Source organism: Prinia subflava, chromosome 7, assembly GCF_021018805.1.
Source record: "Prinia subflava isolate CZ2003 ecotype Zambia chromosome 7, Cam_Psub_1.2, whole genome shotgun sequence".
In the NCBI taxonomy this organism is placed as follows: Eukaryota; Metazoa; Chordata; class Aves; order Passeriformes; family Cisticolidae; genus Prinia; species Prinia subflava.
The window spans coordinates 29056214-29080650 of NC_086253.1; the positions used below are offsets into that span (position 1 = coordinate 29056214).

At 38.5% G+C, this 24437-nt stretch overlaps 1 protein-coding gene across 6 annotated transcripts in view; it reads right to left on the reverse strand.

Moving 5' to 3' along the window:
* The window catches only part of SGCZ (sarcoglycan zeta), a 445512-nt gene that overhangs the window by 191131 nt on the left and 229944 nt on the right, over window positions 1-24437 (reverse strand). For 5 of the 6 annotated variants that reach the window (XM_063402015.1, XM_063402017.1, XM_063402018.1 and 2 more), the window contains one exon: window positions 6778-6972. In XM_063402015.1, the coding sequence (XP_063258085.1) occupies window positions 6778-6972 (195 nt within the window). Of the gene's footprint in view, window positions 1-6777; window positions 6973-24437 lie in introns of those variants that run through there. The other variant, XM_063402020.1, reaches the window with a different exon arrangement.

Below are 24437 nucleotides of genomic sequence, written 5' to 3' on the forward strand. Positions count from 1 at the left end.
AAGACATGGGACCCCTCCAACCAGGGATGCCCACTCCAACAATGCTCCCCCGAGATTGGAAATTGGCTGTCTTAGACATCAAGGACTGTTTTTTCCAAATTCCATTGCACCCTGAAGATGCCCCTAGGTTTCCCTTCTCAGTTCCCACTGTCAATAGACAGGCCCCAATGAAGCGTTATCACTGGAGGGTCCTTCCCCAGGGTCTCAAATCGAGTCCTTTCATATGCCAACAATATGTAGCCTCATTACTGTCTCCAATACGCGCACAGAGGAAAGAAGCCATCATCCTTCACTACATGGATGATGTGCTAGTGTGTGGCCCCAATGACTCTATACTCCAACACACGCTTGACCTAGTGGTTAAAGTTTTAACCTCTGCTGGATTTCAATTACAGGAGGACAAGGTTCAAAGGATGCCACCTTGGAAATACCTGGGCTTGCAAATCAGTGCAAGGACTGTAGTTCCACAGAGCTTAGAAATTGGTTGCAATCCAAAAACTCTAGCAGATCTCCACTCCCTGTGTGGGTCCTTGAATTGGGTAAGACCCTGGCTAGGCCTCACAAATCAAGATCTAGAACCCCTCTTCAATTTATTGAAGGGGGAGAAGGAGCTGACGTCTCCCAGGGAGCTGACCCCAGAGGCGAAGACAGCAATCGAAAAGGTACAAAAAGCCTTGTCAGAGAGACAGGCTCACCGGTGTGAGCCAAAGGTGCCTTTCCAGTTTATTGTTCTAGGAAAACTGCCACACCTGCATGGCTTGATCTTTCAATGGATCGAGGAAGAGAGAGATTCACTGTTGATAATAGAGTGGGTTTTCCTCTCCCACCAAAGATCCAAGACCATCACAGAGCCACAGGAGCTGATAGCACAGCTGATTCGGAAGGCCAGGGTAAGATTGTGTGAATTGGCAGGTTGTGACTTTGCATGCATTCACCTCCCGGTCAGACTTTCAGAGGAGGGAAAGAACTCTCCTGAGAGATTGACCAAAGAGATGTTTGAGCATTTGCTGCAGAGCAATGCCAGTCTCCAACTATCTCTGGACAGCTACAGGGGACAAATATCAGTCCATGCCCCGTCCCACAAGTTGTTCAATGAGGAATTCCACCTTATTCCTCATGAGAAAAGGAGTCGGAGACCACTCAAAGCTCTCACAGTCTTCACAGACGCATCGGGTGCTTCCAACAAGTCCGTCGTGACTTGGAGGAACCCACGGACTCAGCATTGGGAAGCTGATGTTGAGTTTGTGGAGGGATCCCCCCAAGTGGCTGAACTGGCCGCAGTGGTAAGAGCTTTTGAGAAGTTCTCAGAACCAATCAATTTGGTAACCGACTCTGCCTATGTGGCGGGAGTAGTGTCCAGAGCGGAGCAGGCTGTGCTCAAAGAAATAGAGAATGAACATCTCTTCAGGTTGCTTTCAAAGCTAATCTATTTGGTTTCTCATCGACAGCACCCGTTTTACGTGATGCATGTGAGGTCACACACTGATTTGCCAGGTGAGATCGCAGAGGGGAATCGCCAGGCAGACCGCCTTGCTGCCCCAGTTGAAAAGGCACATCTCCCTGATGTCTTCCAGCAGGCAAAACTGAGTCACCAACATTACCATCAAAATGTGCCAGCCCTGATCCGACAATTCCAGCTAACACGGAGCCAGGCTCGAGCCATTGTAGGTACCTGTCCGAACTGCCAGCTCCAGGTCATGCCATCGATGGGCATGGGGGTTAACCCCAGGGGCCTGGGCAGCTGTGAGGTATGGCAAACAGACATCACACACATTCCTAGTTTTGGTCGCCTCAAATATGTTCATGTGAGCATTGACACATATTCAGGTGCAGTGTATGCCTCTGCCCACGCAGGAGAAAAATCCATACATGCCAAGCAGCACCTAGTGCAAGCCTTTGCAGTGTTGGGAATTCCAAAAACAATCAAAACTGATAACGGCCCAGGGTATGTGTCCAAGGAGTTCCTAGAATTTGTCCAGCAGTGGGGAGTGGAGCATAAAACTGGCATCCCTCACTCCCCCACAGGTCAAGCTGTGATCGAGCGTGCACACCAAACGCTCAAACAGGTTCTGGCTAGGCAGAACTGCTCGGCTTCGTGGATGACACCACAGCAGAAGCTCTGCAAAGCCATGTTCACCATCAATTTTCTAAACTGTTCATTTGAAAACATGAGTCCACCTGTGGTACGTCATTTTAACAGTGGTGATCAGTTTAAATTGTCTCAGCGTCCACCGGTTTTGATTAGGGATCCTGAAACTTGGGAAACCAGAGGTCCCTATGAGCTTGTGACCTGGGGTCGTGGCTATGCATGTGTGGCTACTCCCTCAGGCCCTCGGTGGATTCCCCAGAAGTGGGTGAAACCTTTTGTCCCCAAAAATCCAGCTCCAGCAGAAGGGGACGAGAAGCAAGTGACTGATGCTTCGAAGAGAAGACGCCGCCGGATGGAAGAGAAAGATCCTCCTTAGAGGTGGATTCCTTCTGGCAGAAACAGGAACTTTTTAACATGTTTTAAAAAAATGTTTATTTTTCCCTTCCAGAGAAAACCTACCTCCCACTCAACCCTATGATGAACCCCATCCAAGTTGTCATCCTGCTAATGCTGAACAGTCTGGCAGCTGCATGGATCATCCCTCAACCACGTCAGAACGTCTGGGTAACCCTGGCACAGACACTTCAGCAAGAAAACATATGTTTGTCCACTGCAGCAGCTAAGAATCCTATGTCTACCTGTCTGGTAGGAATTCCTTTGCAGGCTGGAGAATTTCCAGCAGGCTTGGACAAATACAAGTCCAACGAAATTCCAGAGGCACACACCCCACAACCACACAAAGATCATCAAAAGCAAGGTGTGTTCGCCATGAACCCCTTAGCGGAATGGGTGCAGGGTTTGCCCAGGGTAGCTCATGAACCCCAGGAGTTAGAACTATTGGGTTCCTCCCCTGCCACATACTGCATCCATTTCTCTGTCATCCCAAAACCCTCTAGCACTGACGAGTACCACCTTATAAAGCAGTTCCGGGGAGAATTTACTGCAAAGAGGTGGTGTCATAATATAAGCCACATTGCATCAGACAACCCATCCCACTCCAAACCCAGAAGCCTCCCTAGAGGATTGTTCTTGGTTTGTGGGGATCGGGCATGGGCAGGAATTCCATCCCGGCTTTTCGGAGGGCCATGTACCATAGGGCGATTGTCCGTGTTGACACCCAACCAAACTTTAATTCGTGAATGGACACACAAAAACAAATCGGCTGACAAAATTCAAAAAAGGAGTGCTGACAATTTGGACCCAAATTGTAATTCAGACATTTTTCATTGGGCAAAGTCAAAAAGAGTTGCTGTATCCCTGTTTCTTCCGTGGGTAGCAGCAGCCAAAGCACTAGGTGAATTGGGCCACCTAGAGTGCTGGGTGGTCAAGCAGGCTAATTTAACATCTATCGCCATCAGCTCCCTCCTAGAAGACGAGGAGATTACCAGACAGGCTACCATCCAGAACCGTGCTGCGATCGATTATCTCTTGCTATTACATGGACATGAATGCCAGGAATTTGAAGGACTGTTGCATGAATTTGTCCTCAAAGGCTCCAAACATCCATGCTGCCCTCCGAAGCATGAACAACATGATTGGACAAGTGAAGCAAGAATCAGAAGATTGGATCAAGGAACTGTTCAAGGGCTGGGGATTCACTGGGTGGTGGACTTCTGTAGTCAAAACAATTTTGTTACTTTTTGTAATCCTTTTCCTTGTAACCATAGCATTCGGGATCCTACGCTGTTTGATTTTCAAGGCTATTAATGGCCTCATATCTTCTACCTCAGAAGTCAACCATATAGAGTTGGCAAATCTAAAGCGGTCCGGTCTCCCTACCAACCATAAGTGGTGGGAAACCCACACTCCGTGTTAAACAGAATTTGAGAATTTCTCTCTGTATCTTTTTAAACAAAAAAAGGAGGAGATGTTACATCCCCCTGGGGAAATGGTTTCTTCTCCCTCAGGGACCCCTGGAACTCCTGTCATGTAGTTTGACCCTTCCTTCCCCTTCTGACCCCATTGGCTGTGTGCCAGCTAGCCCCTCCCTCAGAGACCCTGAGAAAAAGGGACCCCTGTCCCCCGGGAGCTCTCTCTCTCCTGGGACATCAACCTGGAATAAAGGACTTGCAGCTAAAAGGGTAAGAGAGCCTCTTTTGAATCCTTATCCTGTCTTTCTTGATATAATCCTACTAGGCCTGAGAAGGGCTGAGCTAGCTGAGACCCTTTGAGGGAAACAGGATTGTATCAGCCTTTGTCCTTAATAAAAAAATTCACATCAGTTGCCTATCTTACTATAAGATGAATGCTTTACAGAAGAACTTATTTCTACGCTCTCAGTATAAAAAGAGCGGGAGATAACTAGCTCAGATTCAGAATGTGACTTTCATGTGCAAAGTCAGTATATTCAGAAAGTTTTTATAACTAGAAACTTGATCGCAGAAAAGTTTTTATTATGTCACATTGCCAGTGACTGCAGCTTTACAGTTAAAAATAGAAACAGCTAATACAAATTAACAGTGTTACTATTGTCAGACAGCAATGACAAACACGACCTGGCTCTTCATGACCCCTTGAAATGTTGCAATTACTACTGTCTCTATAGAAAGCTCAACACTGGCTTATGCTAAAAGAGGAAATAATTTAAAATAATGTCAAAATGTCAAAGTAGTCCAATTTCAGCAATTATATCATAGCTATATTTCTCTTTTGAGCAAACATTCTTGGGGTTTCTAGCTGCACTTCTGATTTCCTATCACTCTCCAGTTATACAAGTAAAATTTCTCAGTTTATATCTATCTATACATATACACATGCACATGGAATAAATATTTATATATTTAAAATCCACTACCTTTTTAAATACACAGACTTTAGGGTCATGAACTAAATTATTTTACTCTCAAACACCTGCCCCCTAACAATGCGGCTCTTCCAGACATGATACAAACTTCTCACTCATGCTCAAATGTGCATGTGAGGACATGAGCATGAAGATGTTGCTTAACTTTTAACATGACAATCTTCTAGAAAAATTCTAGCATACAGAGATTTCAATGTGGACACTAACTACTCAAAAGTAGAAGACTACCTACCATTCCACAAGTCTGCAGAAGTAAATTCTTTCTCCAGCACATAATTTTACAAATGTATTTGAATATGATCAAGTAAAAGGTGTTTTATTACAAGAGATGCAAAGATCTGTTTGTTTTCTGCACTTGATTCAGTAATTCACCATAAATTTTAAACTTTCCAATAACCTTTGCTGTGCAGGAAAGAAAAATACTTTGAAATTTCTCTTTTTTGTTTTAAAAAACTGCATAATCAATTTTGAAAATATTTTAACTGGATAGTGTTTGGATAGTGTTGTAATAGCTTGTATTTTGGAAGGTCAAACAACCTCTAGATATGGAAACAGTGCTTTCAAATAATCTATTGGAATGCAATTTTCTGCACAGAGAAAAATCCTGTGCTTTAAAAAAAATCTATATTTTAGAAATGTTTGAAAGAGTTATGCCTAAATATGTTTCCAGTACAAATGAATAATTATTCTAATAAGCAAAAACATTTATGGGTGTCTTAGTTTGAAAGCACATTGCTCAAAAAAAAAAAAAAAGGAAAAACAGAACCAAAAAAAAATAAGGTCACCTCAGAAAAAAGGCAACCCCCCAAAAGAGTCTCACAAACTTTTCTGTATATAAATATTAAAGTCATACAGTTGCCAAAATATGAATTCAACATGTTCATCCACTAGTGGAAAACTTAGAAGAATAAATGTATTTGCACAATATGTCTTGCCAGACAACAGTTTAAGATGACCCTGTGAATCACCAGATGCACAACAATTTTAGCCACAGGTTTTATGCTGGTTTTGCTGGCTATTCTTTTATTTCCAAAAAACTAATGGAGAAATGTGCTGTGAAATAGGAATTGGAAATTTATAACTACCTACATCAAAATATGGATTATGAAGGTTAAAATCCAGAGAGGAAGACTGCACAGATACTAGCAGAAACACTGCTATCTTAAACTGTGTAGAGCTCTGTCTTTTCTTTTGATATATATATAAAGTCACTGCTCTGCTCCCAGCTAGTACACACTCCTTCCACAGTTTCCATTGAACCCTGATGTTCTTTCAAGTGTTCATCTGAAATACTTTGCTGATAACTAAAGATTCCAGACTCATTAAAGCATGTGTCTTTTAGACTCACCTATCTCCCTATCCACATCAAAAGAGCCACTCTGGGCTCTAGGTCCACTCTAAGTTCTAGAAACACAGTCCAAATTGCCACCAGACTTTAAAAAAATACAAACAACAACATTAAAAAAAACCCTATAAAAGGAATCATAAATTGACGTGACCAACCCAGTTCCCTTCTAAGAGAGCTACTACGCAGAACACATACAGTAAAATGCAATTGCTTGTTATTTAGTGGTGACAAGAAAACAAAAGATGCTTGGGGCAGTCATCATGACACTTTTGATTTGGGCAACCAATCAATCAAACAAAAATATCTAAGATCCAGACATAATTTCAGAAGATATGATTAAACAAAAGTATCAGAATAGATAGGGCACCAGTCCACTCGCTGCAGAATACATGAAAAATGTATAAATATCTGAACTAACATTCAAAGAAGGACATTTTTCCTCCAAAATTACAAGATTTTTATATAACATGGTAAAGGAAAAGACTGTAAGTTAGTACTTGAAGGAAATGAGGTACATAAAATTACTGTAATACTTACCACTGTGAAATTCATAACCTTCAAAATCCATATTGTCATTGCTAAATTAACAATCATGGTAACCAACAGCAGAAGGACAAAGAAGTATAAGCACCTCTTTCGCCATCCATAAATCCCTACTGGGTAGAACTGAGGATGTTCAGTCCTTGGAAGGCTGTTCTGTTGTGTTGCTAATATATACTGCTCTCGTGTCATCTGTAAAAGAAAGATGTAAGTAAGTAAATGAGAGGTTTGTTCTTCATATGTAATATGACATGACAGTTATCTCAGAATGTATAGAAAATCAGTTTCTATGGGCACAGAAGAGATACATTCATCTATTATTAACCACAACAATATTATTTTTACTAGGCATCTAGTAAGAATTTGATGGATTTAATGAATTTAAAGTAAACCTTTGGTTTTTATTTAAAATTGGATTTGTATTTCCAATTTATCAGCAAGAAATTATTAAAAATATAAAAGTAATCCATGCATTTATCTTACACTCTAATTCTGAATATTGTTTTGTTGTCCTTTATGAGATCACGCAGCAAAATTTGGTTCTGGACAAAGAGAGTCATGCACCTTTTCTTTTGTACTGGTTTTGGCTGAATTAAAGATAATTTTCTTCATATACCTTGTGGACAGTACACTCTTTCATACAAATAGAAGAAAAATCTCACCTTTCTAAAATACATCTTTCATAAATGAAGTTTTCACTGTTTTATTAAACTTAGCAAATTAAATTAATAATTGATGCTATTATACATGCTTCCATATTTTTAAAATAATAATTTTTCCCTTTAAGAGATGGATACATTTATAATCTGTTGAATTCCTGAACTAGTTTAAATTCTTCTCACACACAAGCAAGCAGTAACTGCTTTCAAATTGCTTAAAGAACTTTCTATTAATACTTCTTTAGAACAAAAGTATTTATGCCATTTAATAAGAAAACATTTAATTGTTTTCTCCTCCTTAATTTTCTTTTACAGATATTTATATTCATATTCAGCTGTCATATTGCTCTTAGACTGGAAGGTATTTTCTCTGTGACTTAAAAATTAAATTAAAGCAGTCTCATTCTGTTTATGTATGAGTTTTTTCCGTAATATGCCTATTAGAAATGTTGTTTTAATCGGCTTTGTGCTCAGGAGGAAGACGAAAACAAAAACAAAAACAACAACAACAAAAACAAACCCCAAACAAACTCAATAAACTTATAAACCAGATGAAACAATCAATTCTGCACTTAAAAGCTGCCTTTCTTTTGGCTAAAAAAGTAAAAATGCACAAAAATTAGTCACTTGACTGAATGAGAACTAAAAATCAGATTACATTCATTTGAAAGATCAAAGAAATGTTATTTTCATAAGATTTTTAAAATGTGAAGCTCAAAAATGTTCATGTAATTATCTGTGTTGCTAGATATTTATCCAAATCAAGGCTCCTTAGGTTTCACCATTCTTCTAGTGAATGAGATATTAATGGAATAAATTAACTCATGCTGAATAATTAGTCATAAGTCATAGAACACACATCCATATTGTGACAGCATATATATCACTGAAATAAGTCAAAACAGAAACAAAGAATTTAATAAGCAGCTTTTAAATAAGTTAGCAAATAGGCATTTTGTCATTTTAATTTTTTTCAATCATGATTTCTTCTCTTTGCCCTCAATTTCAATTAAATGCAGTGTTTAGCACCCTATTTATGTGGTAAATTTTACAAACAAAATTTCCTTCAATGGCATTTCTCAATCCTCCCAAAACAGTGAGGCCAGGTTTTAAGATCTTGCACCATTTTCAAATCATATCCTGGCAGTTTTCATCCCAGTTGTGTGAAGATGCCTTATAAATCCAGAAACTGAGTACACAAACAGGTTAATCAACTTTCTCCTTATAATGAGTTTCTGCACATTTACTCAGCTAGTTGTTGTAACAAAAATGAAATGTATGATGAAATTTTGAGATTTAAAGTAACTGGTTAATTTTACACCATTTCCATTTTCTTGTAATTTGTCTTTATATATTACCTATGAAAAAATTATTTTCATTAAAATAGTTGAGAAGTTGACTTTCAGATCATGACAATGTTAGAAGTAGCACTGCTTCTAAAACTGAATATAGTCGCATGGAACAGACCCTTTGCAATACAATCATTAAATAGAATGACATTTTATTCCATCACCACAGCCAGGCATCTCTCAGTTTCCTCTGTATACTGTTCACCTCTCTCATCAGGGTTTGGTGAAGCAAGCTATGCCCCTGCATATGCCCCTGCAGCTCATGGAGGACCATGGAGGAGAAGACTTCCACACCAGAGCCCATGGAAGATCCCGTGCTGGAACAGCCTGAAGTACCAGAGTTTGTGACCCCGTGGAGGGCCCTGCTGAAGCAGGAGCCTGTCTGGACATGTGACCCATGGAAGGGGACCCACACCTCCTGTTGAAACTGTCACCAGGAGCATAACACTACTCCTAGACACTTTCATTACTGATTGATTCTCTGTGCCTTATTTCTTTAATTCATAGAAAGAATGAAAAACATAAAGGTACTTTAAAATATAAATTCATAGTATGACAGCATTTAGACCCAATAATCATTTGGGTTGGTAAGGAAAATATGGGAATTGGATGAGCTGTAGAGCTTCAGATACAGAAGAACTCTAGGGACCGGGACCAGGGAAAATTCTTCATACCATCATTTAGAGGAAAAAGAAAAACCAACCAAAAACCCAATCTGGTCATGACTAGCCACAGGTCAAAACCTCATACAGATGATTTACCTGACCCAGCTAGCTCTCCCCGCTGCCCCTGAAAGTAACACAATCTCTTGGTCAGCAGGTAATGCTGTGGAGATCTCTCTTTTTGTATGACACTGCAACAGGTCATTCATTTTGATTCCCCTCACAGTGTATGTGGCATTAAGCTCACAGCACAAAATGATGTTTCTGTTTTCTTTATAGACTTTAGCTGAAAGTTTACCATACAAAGTGAAAAATGCATCTCTCAGAGTAGAAAGTGCTATAAATATTTGCTACAATTGTTGTGCAGCAAATGCTTAGTGTGTTACATCCCAGGCTTGGCTCTAAAATCAAGACTTTGGGTGAAATCAAGAAGCTCATTATAAAAGGGAATAGCAAAAATGGCAAGCAAGTGGGTTGTATCTTTTGAAAAACATTGATGTATAAAAGGATGAATGTTCTTGGAAAGCATTTAAAATGCCTATACTCTATCACCGTGGAGGTCTAGCCAGAAAACAGACTGGGGACACAGATCTGGGTGCAACAGAGCAGCAGGGCAGAAGACCCGGTTTATTTACAAAAACCTACTTTTATACTTTTTCTATGAGGCCTGTGGATTGGAGGAAGGAATTCTACCTATCCTACCACATTGGTCCAGGAGGCTGTCATTCAACCTCCCCTTCTCTTGGAGAAGGAATTCATAACATTGCCAATATTTACAAAACATGGTCCTGTGTTTACAATTCACCAGCGTGAGAAACTGCACATTTCTCCTTTAATATGAACGCTCAGCAAACCAGGAAAATTCATGGCAACAATACTCAAAGCTCTTGCTGTCACTTCCAGTAGGTGTTGAAACAGATGAATTGTTCCTTCTCTTCTGCAAATGTTTTGTAATCTAGAATTCTTCCAGTATATACAGAAAAATATTGTACTATTTGATTTGGTTAAGATTATATCAACTATGAGTAGACTGACAAGGTAGTAGAGCTGCATTCTTTGAGAATTAAACATTGGGTGGAGAGAGCAGCTTCCTCTGAAATCATTTTTATATGGGCTGTACTGACTCCTGCTAAATCTTCTCCTTATGGTATCAGCCATTCAAGCGTTCAAAAGGCAGCCAAAACTGTGTCAGCAACTGACCCCACTACAACCATTGGGCCACAAATTTTTGGCCAGATAGAATAGAAGTCTCTTCACTCTACTGTACACTACATGCTAAAGAGCATAAATCCTTATTGATCTAATGGGAAATTTTGTAATTTTTTATTTTTACTTATTTCTCTTTATAATAATTGGTATCATTGCTAAAACTGCTTCAGTAGCTCAAACGCATTTGGAGAGTGTGGTTCTTCCAAGACTTGTATTAGGATGTATCATAGAATCACAGAATGGAGTTCAAAGAGGGGATCTGGTCCAACCCCAAGGATGGAGACTAAACAAACTCTGCCTCACAAGAAAATAAAAAAATTATTTATCATAGACTACTTTTGTCATGTAGGTGTCAAATCAGAGGGATTTCAAGATTCTAATCTGAGGGTTTGATGTTTTTTGTTCTGCTGTGGATTTTCTTCTTGTAACTTTCAGAAATGAAGATAGAACTGTACACAACACTCCAAAATTCTGTTTTCTAATTAAGACATCAGGATATCCCTTTGCACCCTTGAAACTCTAAAAGAAAAAAACATATGCAAATAACTTCACTATCAAGCTGTACAAAAAATTGATTTTATGATTTATGTGATTTGAAATTTAATAATTGAGAAGAATCTGTTTTTTTCTTGGCCACAATGTAGTTTTGCCATCAATGTCAACAAGGCTTAAGTCAGTATGTTTTTACTGACAATTTTCAGTGCTTTATGTTGACAATTAGAATTTAATTTTTTTTTCTAATTCAATAGAATTAGATTACTACAGAGACTTCATTACAGCCACAGGCAAGACAGCAGCTCAGGTACATCATTTTCTCCCTGTGATGCCAGTGCTCACTAAACACTTATTGAAATAATTGTCTATAAAAGGGCAATAAATGTTTGCACGTCAAATATTGTTCTCCAATAAAATGATCACAAAAATGAATATCAGTGACCTGATACTATTACCATTATTATTTAGTGTGAGCATTTATGACAGTTCTGTTCAACATATTTAATTGTAATGTTCTCTGCACAATGAAGTTCACAGCATGTTGAAAGAATAAATACTCGTGTAATGAACAGAATCATATTTTTCCCCACTGTTCTGTGACTTGAAATGTTTCTAAATAATAATAATAATGTGCCATACTGAATTTTCAAGGAAGCTGGATTCAAATCCAGCTCAGGCTAGATGTTTCTCAAAAATATGCCTTTCTAAGCACATTTCAAAACCTGACTACAACATTTCAGTACACTTACAGTGTATTTTTAAAAGAAGCTTTGGTTTCAAAAACTTACTCATTATTTCACTCTGTTTGCTTTATAATCATCCGAATTTGCGTGTGGTGTTTGAAAATAACTTTTTGACATGTTCTATCTAGCTACACTGACTATTAAGCATAACCTTAATCAAACTAGGTGAGAACACAAGTGTAGCAACAGCAACATAAGATTCCACATAGATGGGTTGTCTCAGAGAAAAGCAAATGCCTAAGGAGACAAAAAGACTGCTGAAAGATACAGCAGCATTCTGCCCTACCACCTGTGATAGATCTCTGGACTTAATCTCAAATATTCCTTCTGCTAGACAAAGAGATAGATTTTGTCTTACTGAATAAATTCTAAAAGACTATTAAAACAGCAACAAATTCAGAAAAACCACAGCAAACCATTGGAAACCTATCAATTTAAAAAACCCACCACTTTTCTGTTAAACCTGATCCCTGTTGCTTTACATATCACAGTAAGGCACAGCACATTCACAAGTACTAGGAACAGCACTTTATATCTGTTCAGCTCCTTCTCTAAAGGCCACTGAGAAGATGAATAATGTCTTTGCTATGGATATTTCATCAGAAGAAAACTTGGCAACCACATCAATGGAAGATGGCAGGACCGATTTCAGTAGCTCGCAAAAACTGGCACTAATTTTCCTCTGTGAATGATACATTTTGTTAAATCAGTTTCAGTAGATGGTGGCAAAAGCATCGTCTTCAAGAGTCAGGAAAGATGTTTTAAGAGTGGCAGATTCACCAAACTCAGCTGAACTGGAAGTACCAGGTGGACTGAACACTTTATGAGGAAATAACTTCCTTAAATAATTCGTGTATGTAGTTTGAGGTCTAAATTTCACATGGTAGGGTATTCATGCAGTCTACAATGAAAGAAGAGGAAAGATAGGAAATATGACTGAAACCCTGAATTTCTAGCAAGATGGAAAATAAGCTTTTAAAAACTGTTCCTTTTTGTCTTATTTGCATATATGTATAGCACAACTCCATCTTATGGCTAGAAAACCAATACTTGTAGATCTGAATCCACATACTTGGCTCTTCTGGCCTAAAACACATAACTGTTAATTCATATTAAAAATAACATGGATCAGATATCAGAGTACAGAAAAAGCTGCACTGAGTAAGTGCTATGACATGAAGAACAGGAGTATTTCTTAAAAAGAGCCTGATTACATTTTGGGTTTTACTCGTATTTATTGAGCTTCTTTAGTAATGTACACAGGCACAGCTACACTGATTCTTTTTTACATCAGTTTTACCTTAATATGAACTTAATGTCCTCATATTCAATATTAATAGATTCTCCATCCCTTCAGGATACTTTTTAATCAATAGTGATCACAACCATATCTATAAGTAATCATAATTATATCAGTATGCAAAGTATTGGTGTTACAGGAACATAAGCATGGATCAAATCTTACTAGTATCCAAAGCTCTAAAAATATAAGCTATTTTCACCTGTCTGCCTGATAAAAGTACATGCAGAAAAAAGCTGAATTCATCTTAATGGAAGAAGACAGAGTCCACTGTCAGAATTAGATTTGAAAATACATCTATGTGTGTAAATATAAAGAGACGGATGATGTAGACAGACAGACAGATAAACATACAATAACCCCTAATTTTATAGCACCTACCAATATGGGTTCCTGCTCCAGTCTAAAAGAATAATATATTTCTAAAATAAAAGAGATTTGTTTTACCAGGGCATAAATATTAACATTCTGGTAACCACTGTTTTACAGAGATAGCACTCACAAAAAACTGAATTCTTAAAATACTCTCAGAATACAGATTTAAGTCATTAATCTGCAATTTTATCATGTATTTCAAATTATACCATAAAGCTATGGAGAACACCTAAGTAGTTTGTGCAGAGATGAGGAATGTACACCTCCATTTCTTAAGTTTAAATGTTTTTAAATTTGAATAATTTATGACTAAGACTCTAATTTGTTTCCCGTTTTGTCTTCAGCATTTCCTCCAGTTAATTAGCTTCTTCATCTTCCTTGCTACTAATGGATGCAACCCTGATCAGCAGTTTTATGTTTTATAAATGTGGTTTCACCATGCTGGCTTGTTTCTGTGCCTGCCTCTTTATAAACCATCTTCATGGCATCCTAATACTGTAACAAAAGACTACCCATCTTTCTAGCACCAATGTGACCAATAACATCTCACCAAAAAAAAAATCCAATACCAAGAGATGTTGAACATGAAGAGCAATTTGTAAAACTTTCAAGTGAAAGAAACCTTCAGAATCATCCTCAGCAATGAGCTAAAAGCAGAGTTAAAAGTACATCAGTGGAGCAATAACTTTTTTTATTTCATGAAATTTGAAATTATTGCTCACTTCACTTTAAAAAATATATTCAATAACTAAACAATTTATTTCTATGTTTTAAAGTGCAAAAGAATTTTGTCTTTCTGTTCAGATATTAGTTGAAAGAAATTTTGGAAAGAAACATAACAGTTCTGGTTGCAAGCTCCCAAATCACTTAAGATCCCTGCGAAAAAGATTTTAAAAATATTTTCCAAACATACTTTAAACATGGTTAACAGTGTTCAAGGTGTAGTATTAATTATGAAAAAGAGATCTAAACTCCTAAATCACCGTGGTAATGCTTTTCACCAAAAATGGAATAATCCACTTTATTATTAGAATAATTTCTACATTTTCACTTCCTCCATTCTACTTCTGTTTGCATTCCCTTCTTCCAGAATATGCATGCAGAAGTATATTCATTGATGAACCTTCAACTTGTTCAGGTTTAGCAAGATACAAGGCCCTGAGGAAGGAAGCTCAACCACACAAAAGTTGTTTTCTTATTGAAGAGGGGTTTCAAGTACTTACAAATAATGAAGACATTTAATATGTAATGATTCAATCATAGACTTCTTCCATATTCACTAGCCAAGCTGGCAGTACTAGGAATGTTTACTTTTTTTTTTTTAAGCAATTAATAGGATGCTACCACATCATGGATTAAACAATAGAAGTGAACTCAAATAACTTCCAGGTGAAAAATATCTGATCCTTTCAGGTACTGCGGGAAATCCAGAGAGATTCATGTGGTCATCTACATCTCATTTTTACTGCATTCAACTACCTTCAGTTTTTTACTGGAAGGAACTGGGTTAAATCCTTTGATAGTCTAATGCAGGCAGAGGTTTTTCCTGACTTTCCCTAAATGATTAATGAAAATGAAATGCGGCTCACCCTACAGAAAATGTGCTCTCCCTGCTGTGAAAAGAAAAAAGAATCAATATATCTTGATGAAGAGATGACTGAATGGAATTGAACAAATGAAGCCTCCTTTTCATACTAAGAGACTGAAGGAGGGAGGAGCCAGTGGCAATGCCATTTTATCTTCTGGGATGCACGTTAGCACAGTTGGAAGATCGGAAGAAAAAAAAAATAACTGCTCTTCACTGGAACTCTACTGAGCCAGCTTTATCAATAGGCAGTGTGCAGCTGCCTGTCCCTGCAAGAAGCTGTGGTCAGCAAAATGGAAAACTTACAAATATCATAACACTTGATTTGTTGGAGACTCTTACTCAAAAGTCATTACTCAGGCTAATTCTTGGGAACAGGATATTCAAACGAGATCAAGTACAGAAAAGAGAGAGAGAGAAATTATCTGGAAGAAAAAAAAGACTGGCAAACAATCTTTGAAGATGCTAGTATGAAGGCAGCCATAAAAATACAGACAAATGAGCAGTCTGGTTAAAATGTCCTCCAAAAGTCCATTTTAACCAGACAAGTGATTCAGACTGGACCTTTTAACAAGTTAGGTATCTGTGGGTAAGAGGGAAAGCCTAATAAATGAGCTGTGAGAAAGACTGGCATGATACCATCAGTATGGTTGTAAAAAAAATACTTAAAGAAAATAAGAAAAACAAAACAAAACCCCAAAACCCCACTAAAAGGGACATAGCTATGGCTCAAGAAACAACAAATTTTGCAGTAAACAAAGGACTAGGAAAGAAGCCAAGCATTCACTCTTCAAATTGCCAAAAGTAAACTAATTCTCTTGGCATTTTGGGAAGGCAGCTACGGCATCAGCAGAAAATACCTTTGCATATCCTAGAAACTATCTATGACTGTCAAAAAGCAAGAAGCAACTCTTACTGAGAACAATCCAGCAAGTTAATGAAATTTCCTGAGTCAGAAAGCATCCTCAGCAACACAAAAACAAGGAAAAAAGGGGACAATATTATTTCTTGAATAGTTTGATTTTTACCACCTTATCACACTTATAAACAAATAAGAGCCTCCAGAGTTTCCTTTAGATAAAATCTGTCATATTAACAGTCCATGTTTTTTCTTCTTCAGTGCTAATTTGGCTACTGTTAGCTCACCAGTAATTAAGTCGTTCCTAACCACTCTCACCAGAATCTGAATATGAATGATAAAACTGGTGACAGAGACAAGTTGCAGGAAGCATGGTGGAATAGAATTTCCCATTTGACCAACTACCCACTCAACTTTTGGATCAATGAATCAAACCTTCTGATCAGAAATGTTCAGACTAGACCCTGTCTAAAGTTAGAGTTTGCAAAAATCCAAATCAACATACTGAAGTTCATCCTTTATACTTCTTATAAGGAATCTTTTATACAAATAATCCTTTGATTTCATATTTCTGATCAATCAACCTACTGATAGATGACATTAAAGCCTGAAAACAGTTTCCAACACTGATAGAAAATTTCTCATGCATCGACGCATTTATCTTCAGCAACAGCCATTTTTGGTGGACATATGCTATAACTGGGTATATTTTTTCTTTATGAAAATTTCTGGTGATGCAGCTTTTGCAAACTTTCAGCTTTCCATATATCAATGGACTTAGAAATTTCATTTAAGATTCTAGAGCCATTCCATGCTGAACTCCATCTCTGTAGAAAGCTAATTCCTCACTAGCTTCAGCCTATTTGTGAGGCACAGCTATGAAGCTATAAAAACATGCTGTTAGAGAAACTAACCTCGTCATTGCCCTAAGACTACCCATTCCTATGATTCTTTATTAATCTCTCGCCATTCTGCTAAGGCAACAGGGAACCTGGCACTTTTAGGGTTTCAAAGCTTTCCATTCCCTGCAACATAATTAGTGCGTCGAAAATAACAAATGCATATAATTATTTTCTTGAATCATCTTCCTTAGTCATCTGAAATAGAGGAAATGCAAATCAAGCACAGGAAATACACATTGGGAATAGCTATCGTATATTCTGAGCTTTTGATGACCAACAGTAGTGTAGCCCTATGAAAATTAACAGCAACAACTAAACACTTCATTAATTTAGGGGGTACGTTTAGTAGAAGTTGGTCAACAAATCAGGATCCTTTCCCATAATATCTATTAACAGAGGAAAAAAAGGTTAAACGTAAAAATTTCACATATCTGTTTCGATTCTGTCTCAAAGAATAATTATAATGAAATGCAAAATGGAAAATAAAAACTTGGTTTCATAAAACATTTTTACTAGTGCACCTAAACATTTTGCAAAACAAATTTTCAGTGGATTAGCTATCATATCACATAATGGTGTTTTTCTGAATAATGTATTATCTGATTGAATGCAGTAATTATGAGCCTCTTTTTACTCAATATTTTCATTAAAAACTTCAGAGAATTGCTGTATAACATAATTTATTCACAAATACACCACTGAAGATTAAGAAATGGTATTTACAGAATTTTAAAATTTCTAGTATTATGAATACTAAAATAATCATACAGCAATTTTTATTTCAAAATATGCAAGCTGATTCTCTGAAAGAAACTGAGAATAAAAAGTCTGTGGTTAAGTGGGAAAAAATATTTTAGGACTCAAGGGAACAGGGAAACATGAGGCTGGAGATAGTCAGGGAAAAAAAAGGTAAGTAAGCCAAGAAAGTGTCTAGCTCAGACAAGGACCATTGGAGGACCCTTTTCAGAATGGTCACAGTCAGAAGGTTCATAGTGCAAAGGAGGGCAGTAACACTATTTCTACACCTCAGGGAAGACAGAACTTCAAACACTGCATTTCTAGTACTTCACAGAGAATAATAAAAAAGAAAAACTACTGGGCAGACAAAAAAATAGTTATCTCTGGCTTTTTTAAATGAGTATTTAGACTCAACCACTCATGCTCACATATTCCAGCTACTGACTCTAGCAATTGCCCTACTCTCTTTCTAAACTCCCTAGAAGGACTTCACCTTACATGCTCCTTGCTAGAAACTGCTACTGGAGTGGCAAGGCACTGCACAGCTGCTTGTTGGGCTGTCTGATGAAGCATGATTCCTCATCAAACCTTCCTACTTATGTAAAGCTTGCTTCGAGCTTTGTCAAAATAGTGTAGCCTTCGTCCCCTCTGAAGCCTCAACCCCTGTAATCAGACACAAGGTCAGGAGCAAACTGTGCCCACTTCCACATTTGTACACCAAGTACACATTCATCCCCATCAGTACCTCCCATTTGTTTTCACCAGGCCATCTCGGGAAAACCCAAGGAAGCATTTATAATAAGCACTACAAACGCACATAAGACAAAGAGAAATGTCAGATCCAAAGTACTATTTTTCCCTGAGCCTACAATGCCATTCATTATAAGAAAGGCAAGACTGTACTATAGATGTGAAAAATTATGTGTACAACTAGGATGGAAATAGCCATATCTTCAGGATTCTATGACTGGGTATGAGATTTTGTTTCTTTATTTAAAACTACTAGAAAAGAGTGGGTAGTCTTACCCTTTTTGGAATTACAAGTCCTAAAATGCAATTAATATGTCTACATGATCTAAAGAGATATATATATAGATATATAGAGGTTTTTTTGTTTCTTTTTTTTTTTTTCTTTTAAACTTTAAGGACAGAATTACTTTTTTTTTGTTTGTTTTGGAACAATAAGCATAGCTTTTGTAGTCATTAAACATTTCAACCCAAAATTTTAGTGGTGTTATGATATTCTAAATTAAGTAAAATCTATGCATGCTATATTATGCTAGTCCCATTTTGATATGTCTAGATAGAAATCAAGGATTTATAATGGATAAATCAATGTAGTAGTCAAAAAAATCAGAGTAACCACTATCATTCATAGTAAGTTTCCCTTTGAGAGCTTAGATTAATCTTCTTGTTTATGTACAAAACATCTCGTTTTCTCAGACAGGCTTTTAAATTTCAGGCAGACCAAAAAAAAAAAAATGAAACTGCTGTATTCCCCTGAGCCTCCTATACAGAAAGATATTTCACCTACCAAATACAAAAATCTTTCAGCTGGCTCTTGATTCTTTGCTGGTTTTTGCTGGGGTAGAGTTAATTTTCTCAATAGTGGGTTCTATGAAGGTATGTTTGGGACTTGTGCCCAAATCAGTGTTGCTAACAGAGGGATGCTTTTTTCATTGCTAAGCAGCACTTGCACAAGTCAAGGCCTTTTCTGCTTTTCGTACCACCCCACCAGCAGGGAGACTGGGGGTGCAAAAGGCACTTTTGGGAGGGGGGACAGCCAGCTCAGCTGACCCCAGCTGACCCAAGGGGGGGGGTCACACACCATGTGACATCAGGCTCAGTATATAAAGAGGGGAGAAGAAGAAGGAAAGGGAGAGATGCTCAGTGATGGCAATTGTCTTCCCAAGTCACTGTTACATGGGGCTCTGCACTTGTGCAGATACCTGAACACCTGCCTGCCTGCAGGAAGGCAGTGAATGAATTCCTTGCTTCGCTTGCTTGTGCAGCTTTTTCTTTCCATATCAAACTGTTTTCCTCTGAATGATTTTTTTTTTTTTTTTTTACTTACCTTTCTGATTCTCACCCCCTTCCAGTGGGGAGAAGAATGAGCAGTAGGCTATGTGGGACGTAGTTGCTGGCTGGGGTTAAACGATGACAGAGGTGAAGTCTCTGCATTATACTTAGTGGAGGAGAATGGGAAGTACTGCAATTTAAGCTTACATCCATTTAATGATGAGCAGTATTTTTCCTAAGCAAGATTAACTGCACTGAATTAATATGGATAAACATTTAAAAGAAGAAAAACCTCAAAAATTTTGTGTTTAAAAGCGACGTTTATTGTATCCTTTAATTACAAATAGCTTGGATTATGAAGCAACTATTGCCAAAAGAAAATGAAATACAGTTCTACTTTACCTCATTAGAAAATACTACTGAAATACTATTTCTGAAGCACTGACAAAATTGGTTAGGAAGTAACTTCTGTCTCTACTTTGTGTCTTATGCATTCTCCATAGAGAGTTAGTTATTCTTGCCTCAAAAGTCAAGAACATCATCACATGAGATCCACAGAAAATATTTTCAAGGCAATCTGGCACACATACAGCTAAAATTTGGGCCTCTGTCCTAGAAAGGGAAGGAATTTAATATTGCAGTTTAAATTTCTAGGTCAGGTGTATCAGCATAAGGATTATTAGACTCCTTGGAAACTCAGTTCTGTATAAAGACAAAATTTTTATCTCAGAATTTCCCTTTTTTGAGTGCAAATGTTTTTTTCTACTCTTTCATAATGAAGCAGATTCTTCTAGATGTAAAAATTATTATCTACAAAAATATATTTAGAGTTGCTTTATATTTGTTGTTAAAGATTTCCTGCTGCAACATTATTCACTATGCTATTGTTTTGAATAATTTATTCCATTACTTTTACAAGACTGGTAATAGAACCTTGCAATGGAAAAGAACTGAAAGGTATTAAAGGCATCTATAGCTTATGATGATTTGGAAACAGAAGAATCAAGACTGTGTAAGAGTCGGTCCGAAAATCCCTCATTTCTGCCTCACGACTGTCAGAGGCTGAGACCCCCCCTGGACCCTGGGCCACAGCACAGGAGAGATCCAAGCTTCTCCCTGCAGCTGCACCCACTGGACCAAGACGCCCTCCTCAGGGACCCGTGCAGGAACAATGGACACTGTCACGGTTCCTGGGCCGTGTTTGCAGAGGCCGTGTTTGCTTTGACTGACTGTGCTGTACCTGCTGCAGAGCCCAGACCTGCTTGCCCCAAACCTGCCTGATCTGAATGGTTGCACCTGATTCCCAGAGCAACGGGGCTCCTCACAATGACTCTTGGGTGCTCCCCCCACGCTGGCCAGGTGCCCCCCACTTCTGCCTGCATTGGCCAGGTGCCCCCTGCTTCTGCAATGACTATAAAAGCTTCCCCCTGCGACTCACATTTTGAGGCCTCCCCTTCGGACGACGGCTCCATTGACCTACGTGCCACGGAGACTGCGAAGGTGGTCTGTTGGCAACGACGTCACGAGGACTCCCGTCTGTCAGTTGGTAGCTATACCCTTTCTTTACCCCCCTTTCTCTCCCTCTCTCTCTCCCTCTCTTCTTTCCCCTTCTTTTCTATCGCATAACTGTGTGTATCAATAAAGATACAATTGATTTCACTTGAATTAAGTTATCACTGCCTCTTTTTGCACTCTGAAATCAAAACGAACCATCACGACCATCCTTTGGCTCGTGACATTAAATTGGCGTCACCGTGACAGGGTCCTGATTGACAGAGGGGTTGCAGGTTGTCTATAGTCTGTACTAGGAAGAGGAAGATTTGCCTCAGCCGCACCTAGCCCGTCACTTCAGTGAACGAAGCTAGAAAGCAAGGGGGGCTTTTCTGATTCTTCACACACTGTAGACACCTAGGTGAAAAGCATCCCTATACTCTATTGAGGTGTATCTGTCTTCAGGATTTCACAAAAGATCTCCTAGTGCAAAAAGAGAAACTGTTTTTTGTGTGTGAACTGTCTTGTTGAGAGAAGGGACACCTTGACGTAACTAAACAGTGCCTCAGCAGACAGATTTTGTCCCTTCACCCACCCCAGGGAAAGAGGGGAGACGCAGCGTAGCTGTGTGTGTGTACAACCAAGCATTACCTCCCTGTAGTGGTTTTCTGATCCCCTGTACAAAATGACTAATGATTTTATACATAAAACTGAATTTTATGCTCTACTAGCTAAACACAATGCCAGACCCTCTCCAGAGGTGGAATTTTGGGCTAATAATAACTGGTCTAATTTGGAAAGTGTGGTTGATAAAGTATGTTCTTTACAACATGAAACAAAATTTAAACTGGGCAAAAATAAAACCATACTGTGCTCAGTTCTGGGAGCCTGCCTTACCGCAGCTGTAGAAACTCGCTTTAAGCGAAGAAGTGAAGAAAATGCAATAATAGACTCCCTTCAAAATTTAGTTGAAATTTTGCAAAATGAAAATCATTTGCTGCGAGATGAAAATAATTTGCTACGGACTGCCTTGGGAGATGAATATTCTAAAAATTTAGAGAATGCTGACTTCCCAAAAAAGGCAGAAGAAAAAGAAACTCCTCACATTTATCAGATTTACCCCCAGAAAGAATTAGTGTTAGTAAAAAATTGTGAGGAACACTGCTGCCCTAACACAACACCTCTAGTTAAAACAGAATGCAACTATATTGATGAAAATTCAGACCCACAAATAATCACTAAAGAAATCCCAGACACCACCACTGAATTATCTAAGCTAAAAGGAGAGTACTCGCGGTTCCCTCATGAATCAGAGACAGGACATGTTTCCCGAGTTTCTCTCGGTGGTGGAGATCAAATTAAATTGACAGAACAAGAAGTTAGTGGGTATTGGGGACATGGAGTTTCCTTAAAACATAATTCATGGTCCCTGATTCAATGCTCAGCTCACTGGGCAGAGGGGTATAACCCCTTGGAAAAGGGAAACCATTTAACTTTAATTGGTACTCCCGAACAGCCCATGGAAAACATTCACAAAGCTGCCTGCCTGCAAATGATACATGATGACTCTCCAATGCAATTGCCTGTAAAGCCTGAAATTATGATTCCTTTAATTCAAAAGCCTTTGGAATTACTTAAACCTATAGCAATTGTTTTAAGTTCTGTAGAAAAGCTAGACAGATCCCTCGGAAACCCAAGTGAACCAACCGGATCTACAGATCGTGGTTTCAGTCCTTATCCTACCCCCTCCCAGCCCCCAGCCCCTCAATCTAATTCACCTGCTGGTGATCGTAATGTCTATGTATTAAGTGAAATTGCAGTAGAAGTGACCAACTATGTTAAAACTCCTAGTAGTGAAAAACCAGAGAAAAGTAAACAAATCACTAGCCGCCAACACTTGTTGCTATTAGATATTAAAAAAGGGGTCCCCAAACAAAACCCAAATTTGCCAGGGCAACCCCTCCCTAAAAAGTCACAGCAAATTACACACCTTTCTTCTGAGAATCTGGGCAGTGAGCCCAGAAACAGTCTAACAATCCAACCCCCCCCCACCCTCCCCCTCTCAGCACCCAGGCAAGGAGCCAAAGCAAAGCCTTCCTTCTCAAGGGAACCGACATTCACCCACCCGTGCCCACCCTGCTTTGGCCCAAGAGTTAGAAAAAATACCCATAGCTGACAATGTAGCTGTTTACCAATGCATCGATGATATTTTTGTGGGTAGGGATGAAATAGAAGTGGAAGATCCTCAACAGAAAATAATCTCCAACTTTGAAAGCTTTGATCTACAAATTTCCCCTGAAAGTAAAATTTCTGGGAATTTGATGGAAAAGAAGCATGATACGCATTTGATAAACTCCTTCAATCAAATTAAAATGCCAGAATCTACGAAGGAACTGCAACAAGTTTCAGAATTACTAGTGCTTTGCAGAAAACACATCCCTGATTTTTCTATAATTGCCAGAACCCTTTACAGCCTGCTGAGAAAAGGAAAAATTTGGGAATGGGGTGATTCTCATCATGAGGCTTTAAAATTGTTAATTTTTGAGGCAACCGCCCACCAAACACTTGGTCCTACTTATCCTACAGATCCTTTCCACATGGAATGGTGTTTTGCTTTTTCAGGATTGTCAGTACAACAACCTGTTGTCCTGAGAGGCCCTTCTCCATATGCAACCCCCCCACCTGACGGGGTGGCCGAAGGAGCCTCATTTGGAGCTGTAAAAAATCTGACAATGAACTTGGATGGTAACCCAGACAAACCTGCCTCAGTCACTGGAACAGCCCCTCCCTTTTGCCCCAAGCAGTCTCACTTTTCTGCAGAAATTGTCCCAGATTGGGCAAAACGTGAAAAGATCAAATGGGCTTCTCATACCTGTTATGGATGGGAGGCTAACAAATGTTCCAAAATCACTGCTTTTTGCCCGGCAGTTCCAAGCATAAACACACCCTGGATAATTCCTTCATACTAACTTTTCTGCCTTTGAAGGCAGATTCTGTTGTGTTTACTTTTCACAGGAGAACTCCGATGGACATAAAGACCACATAAAACCATGATAAAACTGGTGATATTTTAAACATTATTTGTGTTATAGGAACAAAATTAAGAATTTTAAACAGTATTGATTTAGAAATATTCGTTAATAAATTGGTTGTTACAATTAAGAATTTGACACCTTTTACGGTCGTCCTTATTGGCTTTGGGAACGACTCAGTGGCTATTATCAAACATATTATCAAACTGAGAACTGGTAAATGTGAATGATTATAAATT